This window comes from Dromiciops gliroides, chromosome 3 (assembly GCF_019393635.1).
Source record: "Dromiciops gliroides isolate mDroGli1 chromosome 3, mDroGli1.pri, whole genome shotgun sequence".
Taxonomy (NCBI): domain Eukaryota; kingdom Metazoa; phylum Chordata; class Mammalia; order Microbiotheria; family Microbiotheriidae; genus Dromiciops; species Dromiciops gliroides.
This window is the reverse complement of record NC_057863.1, coordinates 647222409-647246076: the sequence shown is the minus strand read 5'-3', so window position 1 is coordinate 647246076 and position 23668 is coordinate 647222409. Positions and strand designations below refer to the sequence as shown.

General features: G+C 52.1%; 1 protein-coding gene across 1 annotated transcript; it reads left to right on the top strand.

The window, feature by feature from the left end:
* The first annotated feature begins 5578 nt into the window (after positions 1 to 5578).
* Positions 5579 to 23468, top strand: MEIOSIN (meiosis initiator). The gene is given in 13 exon segments (XM_043993904.1): positions 5579 to 5667; positions 8441 to 8531; positions 12520 to 12619; positions 16846 to 17264; positions 17266 to 17408; positions 19660 to 19763; positions 20179 to 20331; positions 20623 to 20684; positions 20798 to 20809; positions 21040 to 21212; positions 21814 to 22062; positions 22787 to 22876; positions 23267 to 23468. Coding segments are annotated over 13 exon segments (1887 nt in total).
* The last annotated feature ends 200 nt before the right edge of the window (positions 23469 to 23668 follow it).

Genomic DNA, 23668 nt, shown 5'->3' with positions numbered 1-23668 from the left:
GGACTAGCGCTGTTCCCCCAGGCCTCCCAGAGCCAAGCACACAAACTATGCACCAGGCACTATCCTAGGTGCTGAAGAGAAAAAGAAAACATGAAACAGGATCTGTCTTCAAGGAATTTACATTCATCCTGTTGACTAGTTAGCTGCTGAAACCCCTTTCAGTTCTGTCTCTTTAATCCTGTAACCCTGGTCTCCTGGACTTCCCTGACCACACCTTGCGTCTAATGACCTAGCCTTTCTTGCTTTCCCTTGCACAGGACATTCCATCTCCCTGACTATGTCCATCAAAATAGCATACACTTCCCCCTTCATCTGTGTCCCAGCTAAATTTCCATCTTCTACAAAAAGCCTTTTCCACCCCCTTAATGCGTTAGTGCCCTCGCTCTGAGGTTACACTGAATCTTTCCTGTATAGACATTGTCTGTACAGCGTTGTCTTCATCTTTACATTGTAAACTCTTCGAGGGCAGGGACTGATTTTGACCTTTCTTTGTATCTCCAATATTTAGCACAACGCCTGTCACAAAATAGGTGTTTACCAAATACTTGTTGATTTGACTTTGAATTCTTTTCACCGCACCCAGTCACACACTGCCTTGTTGAAATCATTTAATATATATAATTTTATATAAACACATATATAAGTGTGTGTGTGTGTGTGTGTGTGTGTGTGTAATTTTTAGGACCCACAAGGGAGCTTAAATAAAGATTATTGTATCTAGAAACAAAATGATGAAACCAAGACTGAGAGAGAAAAGGATTTGTCCAATTTTAAGAACAAGCCCACATTTTACAAAAGTAGCAAATAGGGGCAGCTAGGTGGCACAGTGGATAGAGCACTGACCCTGGAGTCAGGAGTACCTGAGTTCAAATCCAGCCTCAGACACTTAACACTTACTAGCTGTGTGATCCTGGGTAAGTCACTTAACCCCAATTGCCTCACTAAAAAAAAAAAAAAAAGTAACAAATGATGTTGGGGCTTCTGGGAGAGAAGGCATGGAAGAAAGAGAACTGTATTTGGAGTAAGGGCCTGGGTATTTGACTCTCAGGTTCAGTATTTGCCATCTGATATGATCTTGGGTAAATTACTTCCCACCCCAACTCAAGTTTCCTTACTTTGAAAGTGAATGGGATTAGACTGTCATCTCTAAGATCTCTCCCAGGTCTGTATCCTATGATCTTCTGATCTTCATTTCAAGGGAACTCACTACCTTGAGTATGTTAGCTTAGAGCCCCAGAGGACTCATGTTGTGCACCTGACTCCCCTGCCCTTGACAGCTCTGTGAACAAGATAAGGTCAGGCAAGTGAAACCACCTCCACCTTGTCCATCGTTTCTCCTTAGGCCCTGCAGGAGAAAGTCCAAAACCCTGAACCCAAGAACCTCTGCAATATCCTGCTGTTGAATGGTTCGACATCAGAAACTGATATGATTTTTTTAAACTTTTTTTTTTTCGGGCAATGAGGGTTAAGTGACTTGCCCAGGGTCACACAGCTAGTAAGTGTTAAGTGTCTGAGGCCGGATTTGAACTCAGGTACTCCTGACTCCAGGGCCGGTGCTTTATCCACTGCGCCACCTAGCTGCCCCCCAACTGATATGATTTTATTAGCGAAAATGACAGAGTCATTAGGTAATATAATATCTGCTTTGCTGCTTGCTGTTCCTTACAGACTAGGGGGACCTTTTCACCTGACTTGCAACTGAGACCTTCCACATCTGTTGTCTCCCCCCATAGAATGTGAACTCTTTGAAAGCAGGGATTCTTTTCTATTTGTACCCCCAGTGCTTTACACATAGTATAGAATGCTTCGTTCATTCATGCATGCATGCATGGTCCTTTCTTTAATTTAAGCTCAATTCACTTAGGTCTTCTCAGCAAGACAATGATCCAAGACAATGCCAAAGGACTCATGATGGAAAATGCTCTCCACATCCAGAAAAAAGGACTGTGGAATCTGAATGCAGATTGAACCATACTATTTCTACTGTTTTTTGTTTTCTTTTTTGAGGTGTTTCCCTTTTGTTCTGATTATTCTTTCACAACATGACTAAGGTGGAAATATGTGTATTGTGATTGTACATATGTAATCTATATAAGATTTCTTTCTGTCTTTGGGAGTGGGTTGGAAGGGAGGGAAGGAAATTTGGAATTCCAAATCTTATAAAAACATGTTTAAAACTATCTTTAGGGACAGCTAGGTGGCTCACTGGATAAGTCCTGGATTCAGGAGCACCTGAGTTCAAATCCGACCTCAGACACTTGGCACCTACTAGCTGTGTGACCCTGGGCAAGTCACTTAACCCTCATTGCCCTGCAAAAAATAAACAAAAAAACAGCTATCGACATGTAACTGGGAAAAAAAATACTATTAAGATTGAAAAAAAAATTCAGCTCAATTCTCCCTGCCTCGATTTTCCCATCTGCAAAAGAGGAGTAGATTCCTCCAAGTTCCGAATTCTGAGTGATGAGGCTTGAGAATCAGGGTCAGAGCAGGGGCATAAATCGGTTGCTGACCCATCCGGCCAAGCTAACCAAAGAGGAGGCTCTCAAACCTCAGACCCGGGCCGGGGCCAGTGGGCGCCGTTGCCACGGCAACTGAGCAGGGACGAGGCTGCCGGAGATGCATCTCTGGAAGGGAGGCCACGCCTTCTTCCCGTCCCCGCAGGCGCCTAAGACTTCTGATTGGCTCCTGTGTTTATGGTCCCTCCTTTTCGTTTCTCTCTCCTTCCCGCCCCGCCTCGCCCCGTCCTTTTGGGGGCATAGCCCAGACTGGATGGTGCGCCCTGAGGGCGCGGGTGTTTTTGATCCACCTGCTCTCCTTCCGTTTAAGGAAAGGAGTGGGCCTGGGAGCCTGCAGCTCCTAAATCCGGGTCCTCCCCATGTCACCTTTGCCGCCTTTCCCCCCCCCCGCCTCCACCCCCGTCACTGGGCCTCAGTTTCCCCATCTGTGAAATAGAAGTGGTAGCAGTAATATCTACTCTTGGAACCTTAGAAGTCCCTCACTTTGAAGGCGGGAAAACTAGCCGGGAATGACCCCAGCGGGGACTGGACCCAGGTCTCCCAGATTCCCAGCTCGGGGTTCTGGGCACCCCGCCACGTGACCTTTCCCACAGGAGGACCCCTCCCCGCTTCTGCGACCTCCGTCCATCCAGTGCAGCCCTTCCATTCCCATGGATGGTTTGCTCCACCAGGGCCAGGCTGTGGTGTCCTTCTTGTATTGGGTGGGGGAGAGAAACCAGAGATGTAACGCAGGCTTGCGGGTAAAATTTTCCGTGCCTCAGTTTCCCCATATGGAGAAGGAGGGCCTACGTGGTCTCTAAACTCTCTACTATCCGTGATAGAGGCCTTGAATGCCAGAGTGAAGAACATGGTGGGAAGGTCAGGGTAGGGATTGGAAAGTGAGGTGGGTGGCCCGTGGGAGGAGCAGAGGGGCGCAGGGTGGGTCAGGAAGGGGAGGTAACATGTCCTCCGAAGTCCCTCCCCCCTCCAGGGACGTTAACAGTTGACACTTGACAGTTGACAGTTGACAGTTGATAATTGGAGAGAGGGCAGATACCCGGGACTGGGAGGAGTCCTAGGGGATTGGTGGGCGGGGGGAGGCCGAGCCTATGGCGTGAAGGGAGGGAAAGAGCTTGCCCACTAAAGAGGCGGGACCCCCTACAAAAGGCGGGAAAGCACCTCCTGACTGGAGGGCGGGGCCAGATAACGGGGGGGGGGGGGGGGAACGGAGCGTCACGAGTCAGCTCAAGGAGAGAGCTGAGAGGCTGCAGGGGCGCGAGAGGGGCGGAGCCCACCAGGCTTCCGTCCAATCCAGGGCAGAGATTGCGAAGCGCGGAAAGTGCGGGAAGTTCGAAGCCAGCCGCAGGGGGATGGGGCGGGGCCAAGGAGGAGAGGTGGTGCGTGATTGGCCATCCGGCTGGGCGCGTGGAGGCTGCAGCTGGGCCTCGAGGCTGCTGCGGCTATTGCAGCAAAGGCGAGGACGAAGGCAGCAGCGGTAGCTGCAGCGACACGCGCTAGGTTTCAGGCCCGGGGTTCACACGCTGGAGAGCCAGGCGCGCGTGCGCGTGGCGGCTTTCCTCTGCTTCCCCTCCCCCTGCTCAGCACGCCCCGGCGTCTCGTGCCGACTCCCGGGCAGCAATCTGGGGGTAGGGCGCTGCTGGAAGGAGGCTCGCGCCATTTCGCACTTCGGGAGGAACCAGCTCGGAGGAATCCCAGCAAGAGGGTACTGGGAATGGGGGGGTACCGACTGGGCACACCCCTGTCCTCTCTTCTATGGGTGCGGCCGAAGTCCCTCTCCATGCCCCGCCCCGAGATCTTCTGTCCCCTCCCCCTGCCGGCTCCCCACCAGCGGCCTCTGCCAGATCCCCGACCCAGCTCCCCACCTCCACCCCCCACCTCCCCACCCCCGTTCCCTTGGCCCCTCCTCCTTGCCTGCCCCCCACCCCAGGATCCCCTCCCCTGTTCCCAGCCCCCAGCTCCTCCTTCCCTTGGCCTTTCCCCCTTGCCTGCTCCCCCACCCCAGGGTCCCCTCCCCTGTTCTCGGCCCCCAGCACCCCCCTCCCCACCCCCAGCTCCCTTTGCCCCTCCTCTTTGCCTTCTCCCCACCCTCGGGTCCCCTCCCTTCTTCCTTACCCCCGGCTTCCCCCTCCCTTTTCCCCTTCCCTTTGCCTGCTCCCCACCCCAGGGTCCCCACCCTGGCTCCCTTGGCCCCTTCCCCATGCTCCTCCCCCAGCTCTCCACCCCCTCTCCTCACCCTCTCCCATCCCACTCCTTTCTCAACTTCCCAATGGCCCTTCACCAGCTTCCCAATTCCCAGGCTCCCTTACTCTGGTCTCTCCCTAACTGGAGATGCCCAGACCCTTCTCTCATGCCCTGCCTCTCTCTCTTCTTGATCTCCTTTCTCCACCTCCAAGGGGTCTCCTCCCCCCAAAAAAGCCTGCACCCTTCTCCCTATGCCCCACTCCCAAATTCTACCTTCTCATACCTTGTCCTTCTACCTCCCAGAGTCCCCTTCCCCTAGATCCTTCCCCCCACTTCTCAAAGGCTTCTCCCCTATACTTTCCCCCTGCCTTCCTGCATTCTTCCTCCTGAAGATGTTCAGGCCCCTCCCTCCATGCCTTCCTCTCCCCGTCCGTTCCTTCCCTTCAACACAATCCAAAGGCCCTTCCAGCTAGTTCTTCCTGGGCCATCCCTCCTTCCTCTCCTTCCCCAGACTCTTCCCTCACTCCCCAGCTGGCCTGGATATCTAAGGATAATGACCCAGCACTCCCCTGCCTATCTTAGGGAGCTTTCCCCAGATTTCCCTTTTCCCCAGACCCTTATCTTCCTTCCCATGGGGCAAAGCCTCTCCTGAAATCCCCGCTTTTCTTAGAAGTTCTTCATTCCCACTCCAGCCCTTCCCTTATGTCCCCTTCACTCCCTTCTTTCCTCCTTCCAGGGCCCCAGAGGGGAAGAGATGTCCCTCTTCTCCCCATGGATTCTGCCTCCTTTCTCTGGCATCTACTTTGGGTCCCAGTCCCATGGGTGTCAGAGGTCAATGCCCCACTTGTTACCTCACCTTCTTTTTTGTCTTTTTCCAGATGTGGGGCCCTAGTGGACATCCTCGTCCCCCTGAAAGGCCCCAAGGAGGCCCTGGTTGCAGAATAGGCCCCCTCTGCCCCAGTGAAAGGTAACAGGGTCTCCTCTGTGTATCAGAACAAATGGCAGGAGTAGAGACACTTAGCATAGGGAAGAGGTGTTGGAGAGAACATTGAATTCGAGTCAGAAGGTCTGAGTTCCAAGTGCACATATGCCACCTGTGACCTGGGCAGCTCACTTTTTCTTTGGGTCTTAGCTTCCTCATCTTACAGATAAAGGTGGGGGTGCAGCAGGGTGGCACAGTGGATAGAGCACCGGCCCTGGAGTCAGGAGGACCTGAGTTCAAATCTGGCCTCAGACACTTAACACTTACTAGCTGTGTGACCCTGGGCAAGTCACTTAACCCTCATTGCCCACGGGGGGGGGAGATATATATATACATACACACACACACATATATATATATGTATATATGTATATGTAATAAAATAAAGGGGGTGGGTTAGATGACCTTTGAGGCTTTTTCTATTCCTGGACTTTCTGATAATGTGGTTCTTCAAATACTTGTCCTGTATAAGACAACTTAGTTGTTAAACTTGGCCTAGAGGGCAGGCTTGGCAGGGGATATTGCAGAGAAATTGCCTGATTGGAGCTTGAGAAGAGGGAGAGGGACCTAAAAACAGAAAGGGTTGCCTGTTGAAGGTAGGGGATTCCTCATCATTGGAAAGCTTCAGCTTAGCCTGGAAGAGCCTTGTGGGAAATCAGGCAGTTTGGCATCGAAGAAAGCTGCACAAAACTCATGAAGTTCTGACTGAGCTGGAATCACCCTTGTGATGCCAGCCGTGTGACTGTGGGCAAATTGTTTTATCAGCTAGCATTTATTGATTGTTGTTTTGTTTTGGGGGGATTTTTTTTTTCGGGGCAATGGGGGTTAAGTGACTTGCCCAGGGTCACACAGCTGGTAAGTGTCAAGTGTCTGAGGCCTGATTTGAACTCAGGTACTCCTGAATCCAGGGCCAGTGCTTTATCCACTGCGCCACCTAGCTGCCCCTAGCTAGCATTTATTAAGCACCAACTTCATGCCAGATACCTGCTGAGCTGGGGGTACAAAGAAGGTAAAAAGTTCCTGCCCTCAAGAAGCTTACATTTTAATGGGTGAAACAGCAAATAACTTGGTGCACACTAGATAGATAAAGAGATATACATATCTGCCTCTCTCTCTCGATAGATAGATATAGATATATAAACATATATATAGAAAGACACACACACACACAGAGTAGATTGAAGCCAATTTGGTAGGAGGGGAAAACAATGAATAGCAACTGGGAGGAGACCAGGGAAGTTCTCCTTGGATAAGTGGTATTTGACCCTCATTCACCACGAAAAGAAATGAATTCTAGACTTGACCATTCTCTCCCCTGTGTTAGGAGCCCCAAGTTGGCAGCTTTCACTTTAGAAGAAGCCCTCTAGCGAATTGGGTGGACCCCCTTTGGAGGAGTTACAGTCGATCATGGATAAAGGTTGCACAGAATGAGAAGATGTGGGCCTTCCCGTCTGTAATTTTATATGGAGCACCCACATTCATGAGATCACAGCTTTATCTAAATGTCAAAGGGGTGCTGACTTGGCCAAGTTGTGAGGGTCATTTGAGTTAATGTATGTAAACGATTTGGCCAGGCTTAAATAATCTTATATAAACTCTGGCATTCTGATGCTGTGGGCAATCGTGCTTGGTGCTAGCTTGGACAAGGTGTCCTGTGAGGGATCTTTGAGCTCCTGGTCCAGTTCCAGACAGGGCCCCCAGGGAACCCTCCTGCCCTGTTTGATGGGGGCTTAGGGGACAGACAGTCTGTCTGCAAGCAGGGCCCTGTTCTGCCAATCCTTTATCCTAGTGTCTGCAGCTCCCATTCCCTCTGGGCCCAAGCTGTCCTTCCCCAAACAGCTCTAAGTCAACGCAGCTTGAGCTAAAGCCAATCAGCAAACTGTCTCTGCTGGACTGGGCCCTTCCCTGGGGCTCACAGAGCCCCTTAGGGCCAGCTTCTGAGGCCTGTCTGTGTCTTCCCAGACCGCCTCACCCTGGTTTGGCCCCACACAAACACAAAGGCTTCCTGCTGTTATTAACATTTGGTGTTGGGGTAAACAGTGTAAAAATTGGGAGCATACCAGCATGGGGCTGCTTGCAGTGCACAAGCCTGCAGGTGAGCCCAGGACTTGAAGCAACAAGGGAGCTCCAAACCGATCTAACTCTCACTTTGCAGACGAGGACCCTGAGGCCCAGTGAGGAGAAACAGCTGGTTCTGGGGCAGGTGGAGTTGCTGATTCCAGGGCCCCAAGTGGGCCCCAGAACCTTCCTTTTTGTATCTGTAAAACAGGTGCTGTCATAATAGCTAGCATTTAGTGCTACACACAATAGCTCCTTTGATCCTCACAACTACTTCGGTGCTGTTCATAGCCCCATTTTATAGATGGGGAAACTGAGGCTGAGAGAGGGGAAGTGACTTTGTTCAAGTTCGGACAGCTAGGGTCTGAGACAGGATTTGAACTCAGGGCTTCTGGTATATAGGGCCAGCCCTCCTAGCCACCTAGAGGCCTAATAATAGTACTGCCTGTGCTACGTCCCTTACCGGAGTGCAGTAACCAAAGGAAGCACTTGGCAGACCCCACCCTGCTATGTAAATCTGAGCAGATAGCATAACCCATGAGTCACCCATTTGGGTGGGCAGTGGGGAGAACTTAGTCCTTTGGCATTCTTCTACCAGGAGTAGTTGAGATCTCTCTCCTAGGGGCCTATAGGCAGGATCAGAATCCAGACCTAGATTTGGGGTGCTCACTGACCTCTTCTGAATTCTCTCCCTGAACAGAAAACGGAGGCGAAATTACACCAATACGCTTCAGGAGTTAGCCATGCTACTGCCTATCCCCCTGCAGGCCAGCAGCAAAAAACTCACCAAGGTACAGGGAAGGGTGGGCCAGGAGCTATGGAAACACAGGTGAGACAGCAACAGGAAACAGGGAGGCTGATGAATGATCGAAGGGGCCTTAGAGATCACTGGAAGGCAAGGGACCTGCCCAAGCTCCCACAGGGGTTGTGATTTGAACCCAGACCCTTTGACTCTAAATCTGGTATTCCTTGCATTTCACCACTGTCCTGGTGACCATCTGCCAGCCCCTGAGGGTGAACGACAGAACTGCTGGGAGAGAAGCAGGAGCTCCCACTGACTCTGCTCATGTGGGAGCCCAGTTTGCTGCTTGGCTCACTGGCTTTCCCCCCTCTCAGCAGGGGTAGCTGAGTGGTCATTGCCAGAGCCTGAGGCCAAGTCAGCTAGAAATGAGCCCACACCCCACACCCCGACTGTGATGCTGTTCATTCAGCACATTTTCTGGAGGGTAATGTAATTGAAAGAGCTGGTGGTCAGAAGCCTGAGGCTGGGGATCTGGCTCAGCCTGGGGGACCCCTTAGACATGGGTGATTTGCACCAAATGATCTCTGTGGTCCTTTCTGGCACTAATTGTGCCATGACAGGGTTGAAGAGCCCAAAAAAGAGAACATGGCCTGACTGGTAGCAGTGTTCCAGTACTGGCATATTGGGTGAGCAAGCACCCTCCTCCAGCCTGGCCTTGGCCTTGCGCAATGGAGGGTGGCTGCCAAGAGGCACAGGCCACTGGAGGCATCCGGGCCGGACAGGTGGCCTCAAGGGCTGGTGATCTCAGCCTGAGACCGAGGGAGCACTCTTTAGTGCAGCTCTGAAAGGGGCTCCTGCCTGGGCCTGGAGGCAGATTTCTGAAGGTCCCTTCCAGCGCGGAGATTCCGTCATTGGATGATGCCGTCACCCCCCGGCACCCTCTACCTCAGCCAAATTGACTTCCTTGCTGCTCTTCCCATACAGGTGCCTTCCAGGCTGTCTGCCTGGCCAGGGAGACTCACCCTCTTTATATGGGCTTCTTTGAACCCAAGCATTTCCTCCACGAGGCCTCTCCCTGAAATGACTTCATATTAACTATGTCTGTACATCTCTTTGTCTGACAGAATAGAGGCTCCCTTAAAGGCAGGCACTGTGCCATCTTACTCTTTTCCCAGTTTCTAGCACATAGTAGGTGCTTTATAAGTACTTGTTAATCAGCTTTCCTAGAGTTCCTTTCACAGCTGACATTCTAGGACTCTCTGCGTTCTTGTCTCCAATCCCGTTCTCTCACCCAGTCCTGCTGCTAGGAGTCCCTCTTTAACCCATGGGTGTTTGGCTGCCTCCACAAACTCAGGACTTCCAAAACAGGACCCGTCCTCTCCCCACATTCCCTGTCCCTGTGGAGGGACCTCTTCTCCTAAACATCACTCCTTTCCTTTGCCTCCTTCATCGTGAGTCATAGTATTGTGGTTTTTTCAAAGGGCCCCTCTCAGATCTGCCTCTTCCTCCCCTTTGCTACCACCACGCAAGGCCTCGGCACCTCCCACGTGAACTGTGATACCATCCTCGGCCTGGCCGTCACATGGTTGAGCAGGGGACCTATGATCTAGAGGTCAGAAAACCTTGGGTCTAAACCTGGACCTGTCCCCCTCCCTCCCCCTGTCTGTGATCATGGAGAATCCCTTTCCTCTTCAGGCCAAACCTTCATTTCCTGCCTAGAGAATGAGGGGATTAGGCAAGATGGCTTCTGGGGCCTTCCAGCTCCTGCAGACAATGATTTTGTGGTTGCTCTTGGTTTTTCCTTTCCAAACTCTCCTGGGAAGCCCAGCAGACAGCTCTGGACCAGAGACTCCTCCAGCTCATCTGACCTCACCTATCGTATCTGCAAGGGGCCTCTGACTTCACCCTGTCCAAGATGTTGAGGCCAGAGAGGCCGGGCCTGCCTCCTCTCCACCCTCTCACATACCGGCCTCTTCCCATGCTCTCCCTTTCTTAGTTTTTTTTTTTTTCCTCTAGCTAGAAGAGTCTCTGATGCAAATCTTTCCAAGGCCCAACTCAGCTACCTGCCACTCCTGTGAAAACTCCCTGAGGTCATCTTTTCCTTTTCTGAATCCCTACAGTATTTCTGCTGATGACATTTTAGAGGCAGGAAGGACCTGTAGAGGTCATCTTGTACAGCCTTTGCCTAGAGAAGGAATCCCCTGCTCTGTAGGTGACCTTCAGTGACGGAGACCTCGCTGCCCCTTGGAGCCAGTGCATCTGATTCAGTTCAGCAGATGTGTCTTAAGCGGAGTGTGCAAGGTCTTCCATTTTCTGGATCCTTCTTCTCTAGGTCACCCAGAAATATGCCCTCATTGGCCTCTGTTTCACCCTCTCGGGCCAAGCAGAAGAAACATTCTTCGTCCACATGAACAATGTGCAGATATCTAAAGACCAACCATCAGGTCATAGTAGAGCCAAAAGGGACCTTAGAGCTTAAGCCTTTGACAGGTGAGGAAACTGAGGACAAGACTTACTGCCCAAGGTCACCCAGGTAGTAGCTAGCACAGCTAGGATTCAGCTGCAAGGTTTCCGACTGCAAATACAGTTTTTCTTTTCTTCTCTGGGGTAAGTGTCCCCCATTCCTTTAAGAGAGTCTTGTCCGGCCTTTTATCAGGTGGTTTTTATTTGTTGTCTTTTTTGTTCAAACCTATCATTTCATGAGTGTGGGATCTTCCAGTGTGGAAGGCTCTTCCACTGATGCAGATGGACCACTTCTTAGTAACTTAGCCTGAGAGCCTGGGACTGAAAGCTAGAGTGACTTCTAGGCCCTTGGTCCTAGAGCCATCGGGTATTCCCAACTCTGAGGCTGGCCTTATTGCTGCTGCCACCTTGTTAATTTCCCTTCCAAAATGTGGCCCCCCAAATCACACACATTATTCTGGATGGCCCTCACCTCCTTGGGCCTCTTTGGACGTTGCTGTGGGCTCTGAGGTCACTCAGAATGAATGAAGCCTTCAAGCCATTCAACCTCTTGATGATAACATTAATAACTAAGATTTACACAGCACCTTCCCCATGCCAGGCACTAGACTAAGTGCTTTACAAATATTCTCATTTAATCCTCAGACAACCCTTAAGGCAGGTGCCACTATTTTATTTTTTGCATTTTTCCAATTACACGTAAAAATATTTTTAACTTTTTAAAAAATTTTGAATTCTAAACTCTCTCCCTTCTTCCCTCCTCTTCCCTGTCCTTTAGAAGGCAAGCAGTTTGATATAGATTATACATGTGCAGTCATGCAAAACATTTCCATATTAGCCATGTTGTAAAAGAAAACATACCAAAAAAAAAAGAAAAAGTTTTTAAAAGTATGCTGCAGTCTGTACTCAGACTCCATAGTTCTTCCTCTGCAGGTAGATCGCATTTTTCTTTATGAGTTCTTCAGAATTGTCTTGGATTATTACATGGCTGAGAATAGCTAAATTGTTCACAATGAATCATTGTGCAATGTTGCCATGACTGTGGACAACATCTCCTATTTTTGCTCACTTCTCTTTGCATCAGTTTGTATAAATCTTCCCAGCTTTTTCTTGTCATTTCTTACAGCACAGTAATATTCCATTTCTAGGAAGTATTATGATCCTTATTTTTCATTTGAGGAAACTGAGGCAAACAGGTGAAGTGACTTGCCCAGGGTCACACAGCTGCTAACAAGTGTCCAAGGCTAGATTTGAGCTCCTGTCTTCCTGCCTCCAGGCCTGGGGCTCTGCCCATTGTTCCACCTCACTGCCTCAGGTCTCTTTCATTTGGGCTGCTGTCCAGTGATGCTTCCTCCATCCTGTGCCCCATAGTTTAGAAATTACTGGGGGATGCCCTTGGCACCCTCCAGAGTGACTTTCCCTTGAGGCAGCCCTTCCTGGCTGTTGCCATGGGAGGGTCCCTCAGAGCTGGCTAGTCTGGGCAGCCATTGGATGAATGACCTAAATGAGGCCTTTCATGGGGAAGCGCTCTTTGAGCCAAGCCCACCCAGACCCTTTGTTTCTTTTTGGCACAGAAGGAGATTCTCCTCCACGTTCTACACTATATTGAACACCTCCAGCGAAGCATTGATGTGGCCAAGTCTCTTCTCCTATTCCAGCCCACAGACAAAGAAGGTAACCCCTCATCACTGGGGCCTGGGGAGGGAATTTGGAGGGCAGGAGCAGACGTTGCACAACCAGACTGCCAGGAGGCCGGCCTTGGAGAGACCTGGACGTCGAGTGGCACAGTGGAACCCAGGCTGAGCTAGGAGATGGGAGCTCTCCTTTGCCCTTGCCTTCTGTTTGTGTAACTGAGTGTCTTCATTCTCTCTGGGCTCTGCTTCTTCCAAATGAGCAGAGATCGTGCCTTATGAAAATCAGCCCAGGAAATGGTATGAGCTAGCTGCAGGAGAGACCGGGAAGGGCTGGCGTTTGGGAGGGTTAGGCCCGTTCTCATGTTTGGCACAGCTAGCATGTTGCAGAGAGGAAAATTTGGGCTTCGTTTGAGCAAAAACTTTAGAAACAACGAAGTAGAGGTCTCCAGAGTTGGGACAGGGCGGGGAGGGGGGGGGGGGCGGCTCCTCTTCAGATGGAGGCTGGGGAAGCTCAGAGAGGATTCTTGTTCAGGTTGGACCACATGATCTCGGGTTCCTTCCAGCTCTAGTCTCAGCTCGATACTGACTGGCTCTGGAGTTCTGGTGCATGGAGAAGCAAGGACAAACCTCCTCTAGGCCTGGAGCCAGCCCTGCTTGGGGGGCAGGGTCCCACCCGCCGTCCCTAAGCCACTTGCCCTTCTTGCTCCAGGAACAAATATCTGTAGTGATCCCACTTTGACTCCAGATTCCCTGGCACCCTGCCCTCTGGCCAGACTGGGCTGCTCAGTACTCCTGACACTGCACCTTCCAAGGCCCAGCTCCAACGGTGGCACCTTTCTATTGTACAGAGCCCAAAGTGGGGGGGTTGCAAGGAGAGCATGCGTCCTGCCTCTGCTGCTCACACCCTGCCTGACCCTGGGCAAGTCTTTTCTCCCCTTTGGCCAGTAAAATCTGGGTTGGGCCAGATGATCTCTGGGGGCATGTCTTATGATCCTCTCTCAAGTTAGAAGTTAGGCTATATTGGAAAGAACATTGTCTCAGGCCTGGCTCTACCTCTCCCCTCAAAACATTGAGGAGCTGAGCAGCGTTGTTTGTTGATCTAAACAATGGGTGGGATGATGCTCCTGAAGTGTCTTCAAGAATGGCTGTGGACCAGTGAACTGGTGTTATGAGGAAACCCACCCCCCAGACCACCCAGAGTCTGTGACTTGAGAGGAGAAGCAGAGACCTGGGAGAGACCACTCAGTCCCTGGGCCTCATTTGATTCAGGACCTGCTTGTAACTGAGGTGGTCTGGTCACAGCAGGGGAGCACATCAGGACAAACAGGGGAGCCCTAGTGCATCAGTGGGACCTTGTGGACCATGGGGGCTGTTTGGGAGACATGGACAGAAATTGCACAGGATGGGCCTGGGATCTGTACCCCGGAGAGCATGTCCCCTTCAGTAAAGTCTTCAGGCTTCCAGTGAAGCCTGGAAGCATCACCCCAGGAATGGAGAGGACAGGGTGCAGAACTGGGGTTTGGTCAGTGCCTCCTGTGGCCATTCTCTGTGCAAGGCACCGAGATAAAACAAAAATGGACCAGGGCTTGCCAGCAAGGAGCTTCTAGTCCATCTCAGCTCTTTACTGTCTACCTCTGTGGCCTCGGTTTCTCCATCTACTAAATGAGTTCTAGATTATCTCTAAGCTCCCAGCCTGGCCCTGGGGAAGGAAAGGGAGGCTATGGGAGGAGTCAGTTCCTTTCCTTTTTGTTTTGTTTCCTTTTCTACATTTGTAGGCTTTAAGATAAGACCCTTTGTTTTATAGACTGGTAAATATTAGCTGTGGACCAATAGATAGTGCTGATTTGGTTCAAGCCATTTTATAGGGGCTGGGGTGGGGAGACAGCAACAGAATCTGAGGCCTTGAGAGGAGTGTGACCTGCTGTAAACCAAATAACCATTCTTATCAGAAGCCTCTCTTTGTATCTGGCCCAGGGCTCTTCCCCCAAAGTGCTTAATCTTGCTATTTTTTTTAAAAACAAGTTTTTATTGATATTTCTTGTTTCTTACAACATCAGAGTATCCCGTGTGTTTGTCCCCCTTACCCTCCCTGAGAGCCAGCCCAAATGACAAATAGTATTTTTGTGGAGAGAAAAAAAAAGTCAACACAACTGGATACATTGAAAAAGTCTGAAAACATTTTCAAATCTGTCACATCTGTAGCCCTCCCACTTCCATAAAGATCGGGAGTATCCTCTTATCTCTTCTCATGCTAGTCCCACTTGATCTTTATAATTTTGTTACATTTGTTTTTGATTTTTTACTTTGTGACACTCATGATCGCTGCATGCATTGTTGTCTTGGCTCTGAGTACTTCCTTCTGCATCAGTTTATGTAGATCTTTCCATGCTTTTCTGTACTCATTGAATGCAGTCATATTCCATTGCATTCATGGACCCCAATGTGTTTAGCCATTACTCTATGGCTAAACCTGGGCATCAATTTGGTTTCCAGTTCTTAGCTATCCCAGAAAGCATTGCTACAGATATTTTGGAATACCTATATGGGGATTTTCTTCTTCTCAATAGCTTCCTTGGGGTATAAGCCCAGTAATGGAGTTTTTGGTTCAAAGAATACAAGTATTTTAGTTACTTTCTTGCATAATTCCAAATTACCTTCCAAAATAATTGTGCCATTTCATAGATCTATCAACAATGAATTATTAGTGTGTCTTCCTTTTCACACCCCCGCCAACATTGACTGTTGCCATTTTGGGTCATTTTTGCCAATTTGTAGGGTGCTCAGAATTGTTTTGATTTGCATTTCTTTCATTATTCATGGTTTTTTCATGTGGTTAGGAATACTTTGCATTTTTTCTTTTGAGAACTGTTTATTTACATACTTGGACCATTTTTCTATTAGAGAATGGCTATTAGTCATTTATACATCGTATATATGTATATGTGTATATGTATGTACGTAATTGTTTATATATTTTGTGCATCAAATCCTTATCAGAGAAATTTAATTTAAAGATTTTTTTCCCCCATTTGACCACCTCCCTTATGTTAGAGGCATTAATGTTGTCTCTGTGGAAGCTCTTGAATTTCAAGTAATCAAAGTTGTCTATTCTATCCTTTGTTAATTGCCTCTGTCTTCTGCTTGGCTCATAAGAACATATCTCCTACCCCTATCTGTGAGGGCCAGGCAATCCGTCTCTCTTGTGATTCTTTTATAGGACAATCTTTAATATTAAGGTCATGTGTTCACTCAGAATGCATTGTGGGGTGGGGCGTCAGGAGTTGGTCTAAAGCTAATTTCTGCCAGGCCGCTTTCCTTGCGGTTTTGATCACGTAGGGAGTTTTCTCCTTGGTAACTCATGTTCTCCTTGGGATCAAACTGGGTTATTGAGTTCTATTGTTTCTGAATCCCCCTTGTCCCGTCCTTTCCATCGATCCATCCTTTGACCAATATCAGGTGGTTTTGATGACTTTGCTGCTGCTTTATTTAGAATAGAGGCACTTCCGATCTGCTCTGTCCCACTTCCGCTTCATTTTCCACCCCATGCCCAAACTGTTTTCCTAGTGCACTTGTTCTCATTCCACTGCTTCTTTGTTCCAAAATCTTCAGAAGCCCCTGCCTAGCAGATGAAGTCTGAACTGACCCTGCCATTCAAGGCCCACTGTTCTTGGCTCCTACCGTTCTAGGTTCTAGGTTCTGGCCAGACCGGCCTATTTTTCTTCCCCTTTCCTTGTCCGGTCTCCTGCTGTTCCCCACTTAGAGTAGACTCCCCCCTTCCTACCTTTACCTGAGTCCTTCTCTTCAAAGCCCTTTGAGCCTTCCCTGACCCCCAGCCCTGCACCCCTTCTTGTGGTACTTTCCCTCATGTTCCCTTGTCCTTGTCACCTTCTTCCTGTCCCTACTTCCTGTAAGTAAGTGGTGGGAGGGCCCAGGGCCCTTTGGAACAACAACATTCACAGGGTGCTTGCAGGGTGTCTCATTTGATCCTCACAACAGTCCTGGGAGTCGGGTGCTGTTGACAGTTATACCCATCTTACAGATGAGAAAACTAAGGCACCTCTGGCAATGCCTGGGGTCAGGCAGCTAGTGAGCGTCAAGAAGACTCAGGTCTTCTGGACTCCTCATGCAGCGCTCTATCTTCTACATCATCCCTTAGTCATGTTCTCAAAGGGTACTTATTGACCCAGACCCTGGAGGGAGTGTTTTTGGTTTGCCCTCTAAGGAGTCTCCAATGCCTCTTCAGCTCTAGTCACTTTGGTTTCTCAGAACGAAGGGCAGGAGCCAAAGACCCTCATCCGTGCCTGGCCCTAGGCAGAGGTCCCTCCCAGCCAGGGAAGCAGCCTGCGGAGGAGTTGACAGCAAACAGAAGCAGAGGAGGAGCTATGGGGGGAGCCGCTCTCCCCAGGAGACACCCCCTCCCATGCCGACACCTGGAGTCTTGGCTGCCCCCATCCCACGGAGGAGCTGAGCTCACACTTCTGGAGATGGCCGAAGGCGGGGTTCACCTCTGCTTAGCAGGTTGGTTCCTCACCCCCACCCTCCACTCTGGGAGTGCTTCAGGCCCGGGTGCTAAGGATCTGGAGGGAGGGCGGGCAGGGGTCTCTCCTCAGAGCTGACACCATAAGGGGAGTGGGTTCTTCTTTCCCTTCTTGGTCCTATCTGCAAAGGGAGGCAGGCAGAGCTGTCCCTGTCTCTCTCTCTCCCCTTGCCTCAGCCTGTTGTGGAGGATCCGGTGCCCAAGAAGAGTGTCCCTGCCCCCCCTGTGAGGCCCAGACAACAGCAGGTGACACACGGCTGCCACCTCCCCCCTGGAGTGAGCCTCTTCCCAGGTAAGACCCCCCCTACTCTCACCTCCGCTGAGCCCTGGCCTGGAAGGCCCTGGGCCGTTGGAGAAGGCCCCCCACTGGAGGCCAGCATTGGTCTCTCGGAACCTTTATAGCCGTGTCGGTGTTGCTGCGGCTTCCCAGCTCAAAGGCTCATGGAGTACCAGAGGCTAAGGATGGTAAAGAGAGCAGGTCTTCCTCCTCGGCGACCTTGGGAATCGTGTCGTCCACCCCTTGTTTTACAGAGAAGTAAACTGGCCCCAGAGCTGCCTCGAAGATTTGGGAACATGATTTTTTCCTGCGTTTCTGTGCTAATCTTTACCCCTCGGTCATTCACTGGAGAGAAGAAAGTGGAAGAACAGGTGCTAATGCTCTGGGCTGCTCTGGGCTGGGGAGCCAGCAAGAGAGGCTAGCACCGAGGGTGACCTCCGAGGAGGGGGCGTGCTGACCGAGAATCTCCTGGTCATGTCCAGTAGCTCCAGGGGGCAGAAAGCTTTCCTCTCCGTCGGGTCGGCCCTAAGGTGCCTTCTCTGCCCCCTCAGCCCATCTCTGCCGCTCTGCCTCCTCGGCCACACAGAATGAGTCATCGTGCCACTTCTCGTATGTCAGGGTGGGCATCCTAGTCAGCCTCGTCTGGATGCTCCAGCTCCTGAGGGGCCTTCCCAGACCTAAAGAACAAATTCTGAATGCTCGGCACAGAAGACAGAGCACTTATTGAGCACCTGCTGTATGCTAGGCGCATGCTGAGCACTTTCATCCTCATAGCAACCCTGGGAGAGAGGAGTTATTAACATCCTCATCTTATGGTTGGGGAAACCGAGGCTGACAGAGAGGTGAAGTAACTTACCCAGGACCACACGGCTGTGAGGGGTCAGAAGTCAGATATGAACCCTGGCCTTCCTGACTCCAGGCTCCAGGGCCCTCTGCTTGAGGGAGATGACCCAATCATGCGGGACTCCCGACCTCAGGGAGCTTACAACCTGTCTGGGGAAATAAGGCAGGATGACACAGAAGAGCAGGTCATGATTGGCACAGGAGGCCAGCCATCGCCATGCGCTCAGAGGGGCATCCTCTGTCTGAAGGAGTCAGGGAAGACTTCTGAAAGAGACCCCGTTTGACAGGAGCCTTGAAGGACAGGGAGTAGGATTGGTGGGACCAGAGGGGACGTTGCTGAGATCTGAATAGCTGAAGCCAAGCCAACGCTTGGGGTGGGGCTGAAGTGCAGGTTTGTGAGACCTTTGGCTCCAAGTATGGGCCTGTGGGGACCGGGGGGCCGGGCAAGCAAATATCCTCACGAGAAAAACTGGGCATCTTGTGGAGTGTCTGTGGTGCCAATGAAATCGGTAGTTTCATTTAGCACTGGACTCGCGGTTGTTTTTTTGTGGAGTAAGCAACTTCGGCAACCAGTGCAGGTCAGCTCCAGCTCTGGGAATGATGGTCCTTGGCTCCGGGGCCCTGGGCAAGGCACCTCGCCTCGAGATGTCCCCATGTCATTCTCTGCCCGTCAGGTCCCTTCTGGGGGTCATTTTAGGAAGGCCAGTGACAAGCTCAAAGGAAGTCAGCCAGCATGGTCAGGGGTGCTCTGCACTCTGTCCTTCCAAGGTCTCCTGAGAAACCTTGGCAGGATGTGGGATTGAAAGGTGTCTTGCTGGGCCTCGGAGGCCAGAACTTGGACCCAGCAGGAGGCGGGACAGGAACAGGGAGGGAGATTCTGGCTCCATGAAAGGGGGAAACTCTCGGCGTCTGATCTGTCCTAGAGTGGGATGGCTCCCAAGGGGGGAGCCCTGCTCAGGGAGGGACTGAAGCAGGTGACCCCTGTGGCATCCTGAAATCAGCTCTTTCCTTAAGCAGCAGCAGCAGGGGCTACCCCTAGTATGGGGCCTGGCCCAGAGTAGGCCTGGGTTTAGTTTGGTTAACCTGGCTCTGGGATCCTGTGGTTGTGAGCCACCAGGCCGAAGCAGCAGGATGGGGCTCTGAATGAGAGGCAGAGACAGCCTGTCTTCCCATGGGGTGATGAGAGGCTGCAGCTGCGCTCCCCTCCAATTCTGGAGGAGGGGGGGGGCCATGGGCCTAGGACTACAAGGCCAGAACTGGCTGGGGCTGGGGGCTGTTACTTGGGCTCCTTCCTAGTTCTGTGTGTTCTCGGGGGAATCGCTTTTTCTGTGCCCTCATCTCCTCCTCCGGGAGATGAAGGGCTGCGTTAAAAGGTACTAACTCTGAAGTCTGATTCTTGCTCTCAAATCCCTCCGTCTTTAAGGCAGGAGCTGGTGTTCTATGACTCCTGTGAGGAGGAGGAAGAGGAGGAGGCGATGGACACAGGGCCTTGGCTCTCAGCCTGGCCCCCCCAGGGCAGCCCCCATGGTAAGCAAAGCAGGAGGATGCCAAAGCTCTGGTCTTTGCTGAGGATGGACCCCGGGCAGGATGGCATCCTTTCAGAAGACAAGCCTGGACCCAGCCTAGATCCTAAGAGATGATGGGGCATCCTTGCTGGAAGGGGCCTTAGGGACTATGTAGGAGATCAGGATGGTGGAACCTTGTACAAAGAGGGAAACTGAGGCTCATCATTCTGCAGGTGTTTGTTGAATTCCAGCCTTGTTCACGGCTGTGTGCGCCCACTTCCCACAGTCCTCACTACAAAGTGCTCCTGGGTCAGAGGGGGAATCTTTTCTGGGTACCTGTCATCCTTATGTGGGTTCTGTCCAACTTGGGATTCATTAAACAACCTGTTGATGGAAAAGTAGCTCCCATAGCTCAGGCTTGCTTGTCTGGTTTCCAGGGAGCCCCTTGGTGGATTCTCCCAGGACCAGGAGCTGGCCTGGAGCTGGCCAGCCTAGGGAGAAGCTTGGCCTGAGCCCCTCCCTCTTTACCTCTCCGGGACGACTGCTGCCTGGGAAGATCCTTCAGGAAGGCACAGAGAACCTTACCCAAGGTGACATCACAGCGCTGACTTGCCACGGGGTGGGGGCCACAGCATTTCCAGCCTGGGCAGTGGGTTGGGGACGAAGAGACCTTAAGAAGGGGGCCTCCTGGGGCAGCTAGGTGGCGCAGTGGATAGAGCACTGGCCCTGGAGTCAGGAGGACCTGAGTTCAAATCCGACCTCAGACACTTAACACTTACTAGCTGTGTGACCCTGGGCAAGTCACTTAACCCCAATTGCCTCACTAAAAAAAAAAAAAAAAAAGAAGGGGGCCTCCTGACACCTGTCTCCTTCACCCACAGCCCTCTTTGAAGACGTCTGCCTGAGCCCACAGTCATCTCCTTCCTCTGCCACTCTGTCCGGGGTGCCACAGAAGGTAGCAGACTCTGAAACCTCTCCATGCTCCATCCCCATTCCTTTGTGGCTTTTCCTTTTACTTCCTGATAAGCCTCGGGGAGGCTGGAGCCCCAAGCTCAGGAAGCTCCCTTTGTTGGGGAGTCCCTGGGCTGAGCTGGCAGCTCCTCTGTCTTCTCCATGTAGAGATGCAGAAGAATCCGGCCTGCACTCAGCTGAGTTGGGGGAGGATGCCTGGAGGGCTGGGGGCCTAGGAAGGCTTGAGGGGCTGCTGCAGAAGCAGGAGCCCCCATACCCTGGAAGCAGGCCTGTCTCAAAGCCTAGCCACCACTCTCATGCCGCTCCCTCTCTCCTGCCCCTCCCAGGACTCAGCCCCATCAGCCCCTGGGGACCCTCTCCATGCCCTCAACCTCTTCCAGTCATCATTCTCCCTAGACCACTGCTACCTCTCCCTGAGTGAGACCAGCAAGACGGACTCCAGCCCCAGCTCAGGGGTGACTGAATGGGCGTCCCTGTGGAACAGACGGCGGGAGGTGAGATCGGGTCAGAGGCCCCTGGCCCAAAGCTGGGCTTCCCGTTAGAGGGGGGCTGGCTGCCTGGAGCTGGCCAGAGGTGGGTGGCAAGGGGCCTGGAAAAGGGAAGACCTAGCAGGGAGGGGGGTTGGTCCTAAAATATATGCCACGAGAGGGATTACAGTCATGCCTAAACTTTATCTAACACCTACTCTGTGCCAGGCATGGGGCTAAGTGCTTTACAGTTATCATCTCATGTGAGGGTGCTGTTATGATCCCATTTTACAGATGAGGAAACTGAGGTGGGCAGAAATTTGGGGAAGGCGAGGAGAGGTCCCTTTTGCCCCCGAATTGCTAGAAGGGACTCGAAAGCATCTCTTGCAGCTCCCTAGTCTTTCAGAGGAGGAAACAGGCTGAGAGAGGGGGCGGGACCTACGTTGGGCCACACAGCTAGTAAGCAGCAGAGCAAGTGCCTGAACCCAGCCCAGTGGCCTTGCCACTCCCTGGCTACGTCCAACAGAGACTCCTGCACTGGCTGGGAGGTGGGACGAGATGACCTCAGAGCCGTCCGCCTTCTGGCTCTGAAACAGGCAGGAGGGGGTCAAGACTAAGTCGTGCCTCCCTGCCCCAGGGAACCCCAGATGGCTTCCTGTCCTCCAGCGATGAGGATGGGGACTGTGCCTGGACCCCCACCAAGTGTGCCTCTCCTCTGCCCATGTCCGGGAAGAAGCGGAGAAGGAGCCGGGCAGGTGGCTCTGGCTGCAGCCCGGGGAGACCCAAGGAGAGCAAGAAGGCGCACTGTCCCTTCCAGCTGAAGAAGAAATGCGTCAATGGCTTCATCATGTTCTGTCGCCTCAACCGCAAGCAGTACATTCGGTGTGTGTGTGGCCCGGCCTCCTCATGGGTGGCTTTTCTGCTCTGACCCTTCCCCAAGCCCTGCAGCTCCAGAGCCTTTTTCTCCCTTCCCCTCCTGCCATGTCTGAGCCCGGAGCCAGGCCTCCCTGCCCCACCCTCAGCCCCACACAGTCGGCTGCCCTCCCGCCATGCTGCCCATCCAGATGAGTGACCTCTTCCACTAAACTGGCCAAGAGACAAACGAGAGGTGGACGATAGCACCCAGCCTTCCTCCTGCGAGGGGATATTGGTGTATTAGTAGTAGGCTTCAATGCCATAACTCTGCAAGGACTAAAGGTGAGAGGTCAGGCCTGGTGGCAAGCAGAGCTTCTTGGAGGTGAGGATTAGGGTAAGAGTCCCCCCAAGGCCTCCACCGGGTCTATCCTTCATCAACAAAGCTCTTTGCTTCCTTCTCGGGATTTCTGGGGGTAGAGGGGATACTGGAGAAGATCCTGACCATTTATAGACACAGAACAAGGAAGACCCTTAAATCTTTAAATCTAGAGGGTCAGAGCTGGGAGGGCCTTAGAACAGGGGATGTCAGAGCTGGGAGGGCCCTGAGAACAGGGAACCTTAATCATGAAAATGGTCCCCAAAGGTGAAGGGGTCTCATCCAAGTTGCCAAGGAGATCTAGACAAAGGCAGAACCAGACACCTGGTCACCTGGATGCCCAGGTTTCCTCACCCCATCCTCTTCCTTTGGCAGAGCCTGCCCTGGCACTGCATCCACCGCAGCCACCAGAGAGCTGGCACACCTGTGGCGGGTGATGACCAAGCAGGAGAGGAGACCGTACTGGTAAGAGGGATGCCTAGACAGGAAGAGGATGTGGCAGGAGAGGCTTCTGGGAAGCATGTCCCTTAGGTGGGGATGTCAGTTAGGGACTATCAAGTCTTAATACACCCTCTTCTCCACCAAGTCCTGAAGGAATGACCTGACAAGGTCATGGTGACAGCTTGATGTGAGGAGTGAAAGTCCCTTAAGAGATCAGTCAGGCCTGGGGGGGTGGTAGAAGCCAAAGCTGAAGGCCAGGGAAGTTTTGGGGGCCCTGAACCCCGCTTTCTGCTGCTCAGCACACCTGAGTGGGGGGGGGGGAGAGGCACGAGAGTAGCAGGGCTGGCTCAGGCCTTGGAGGAGGGGGAAAGAAGCAGGTGGGAGAGCCCTCACTGGTCGTGACCTCTGGCCTAGCATTAAGGCCCGGAAGTTCAGCCGGCAGCACAACCGGATCGTCAGGCAGGACTGCTCCAGCGAGGAGGAAGACCGCTCATCCCCCAAGCCCTTCCACCTGCTTCTGGCCGAGAAGGCCCTGTACTCCCCAGGCTCCCCGGGCCTGGAGTACATGAGCTCCCCTCTGAGGGACCCCCTCCCTGACAGCGTGGCATTGCTGTGAAGCAGGGGCTGCCCCCACTCTGACCCGGGGTGGCCTTGCAGCCCTCCTGGGACCTGGCTGCGCTGCTGCTGGCCATGGGTCAGGATCAAATGTTTGAAACACAATTGTCCCCCCCCCCCATATTTATAGGTTATTCTTGTTCTAAAAATAAAATCGCACTTGTTTTTGGACTTTCCCTGGAGAATGCTGGGTTGTGATAC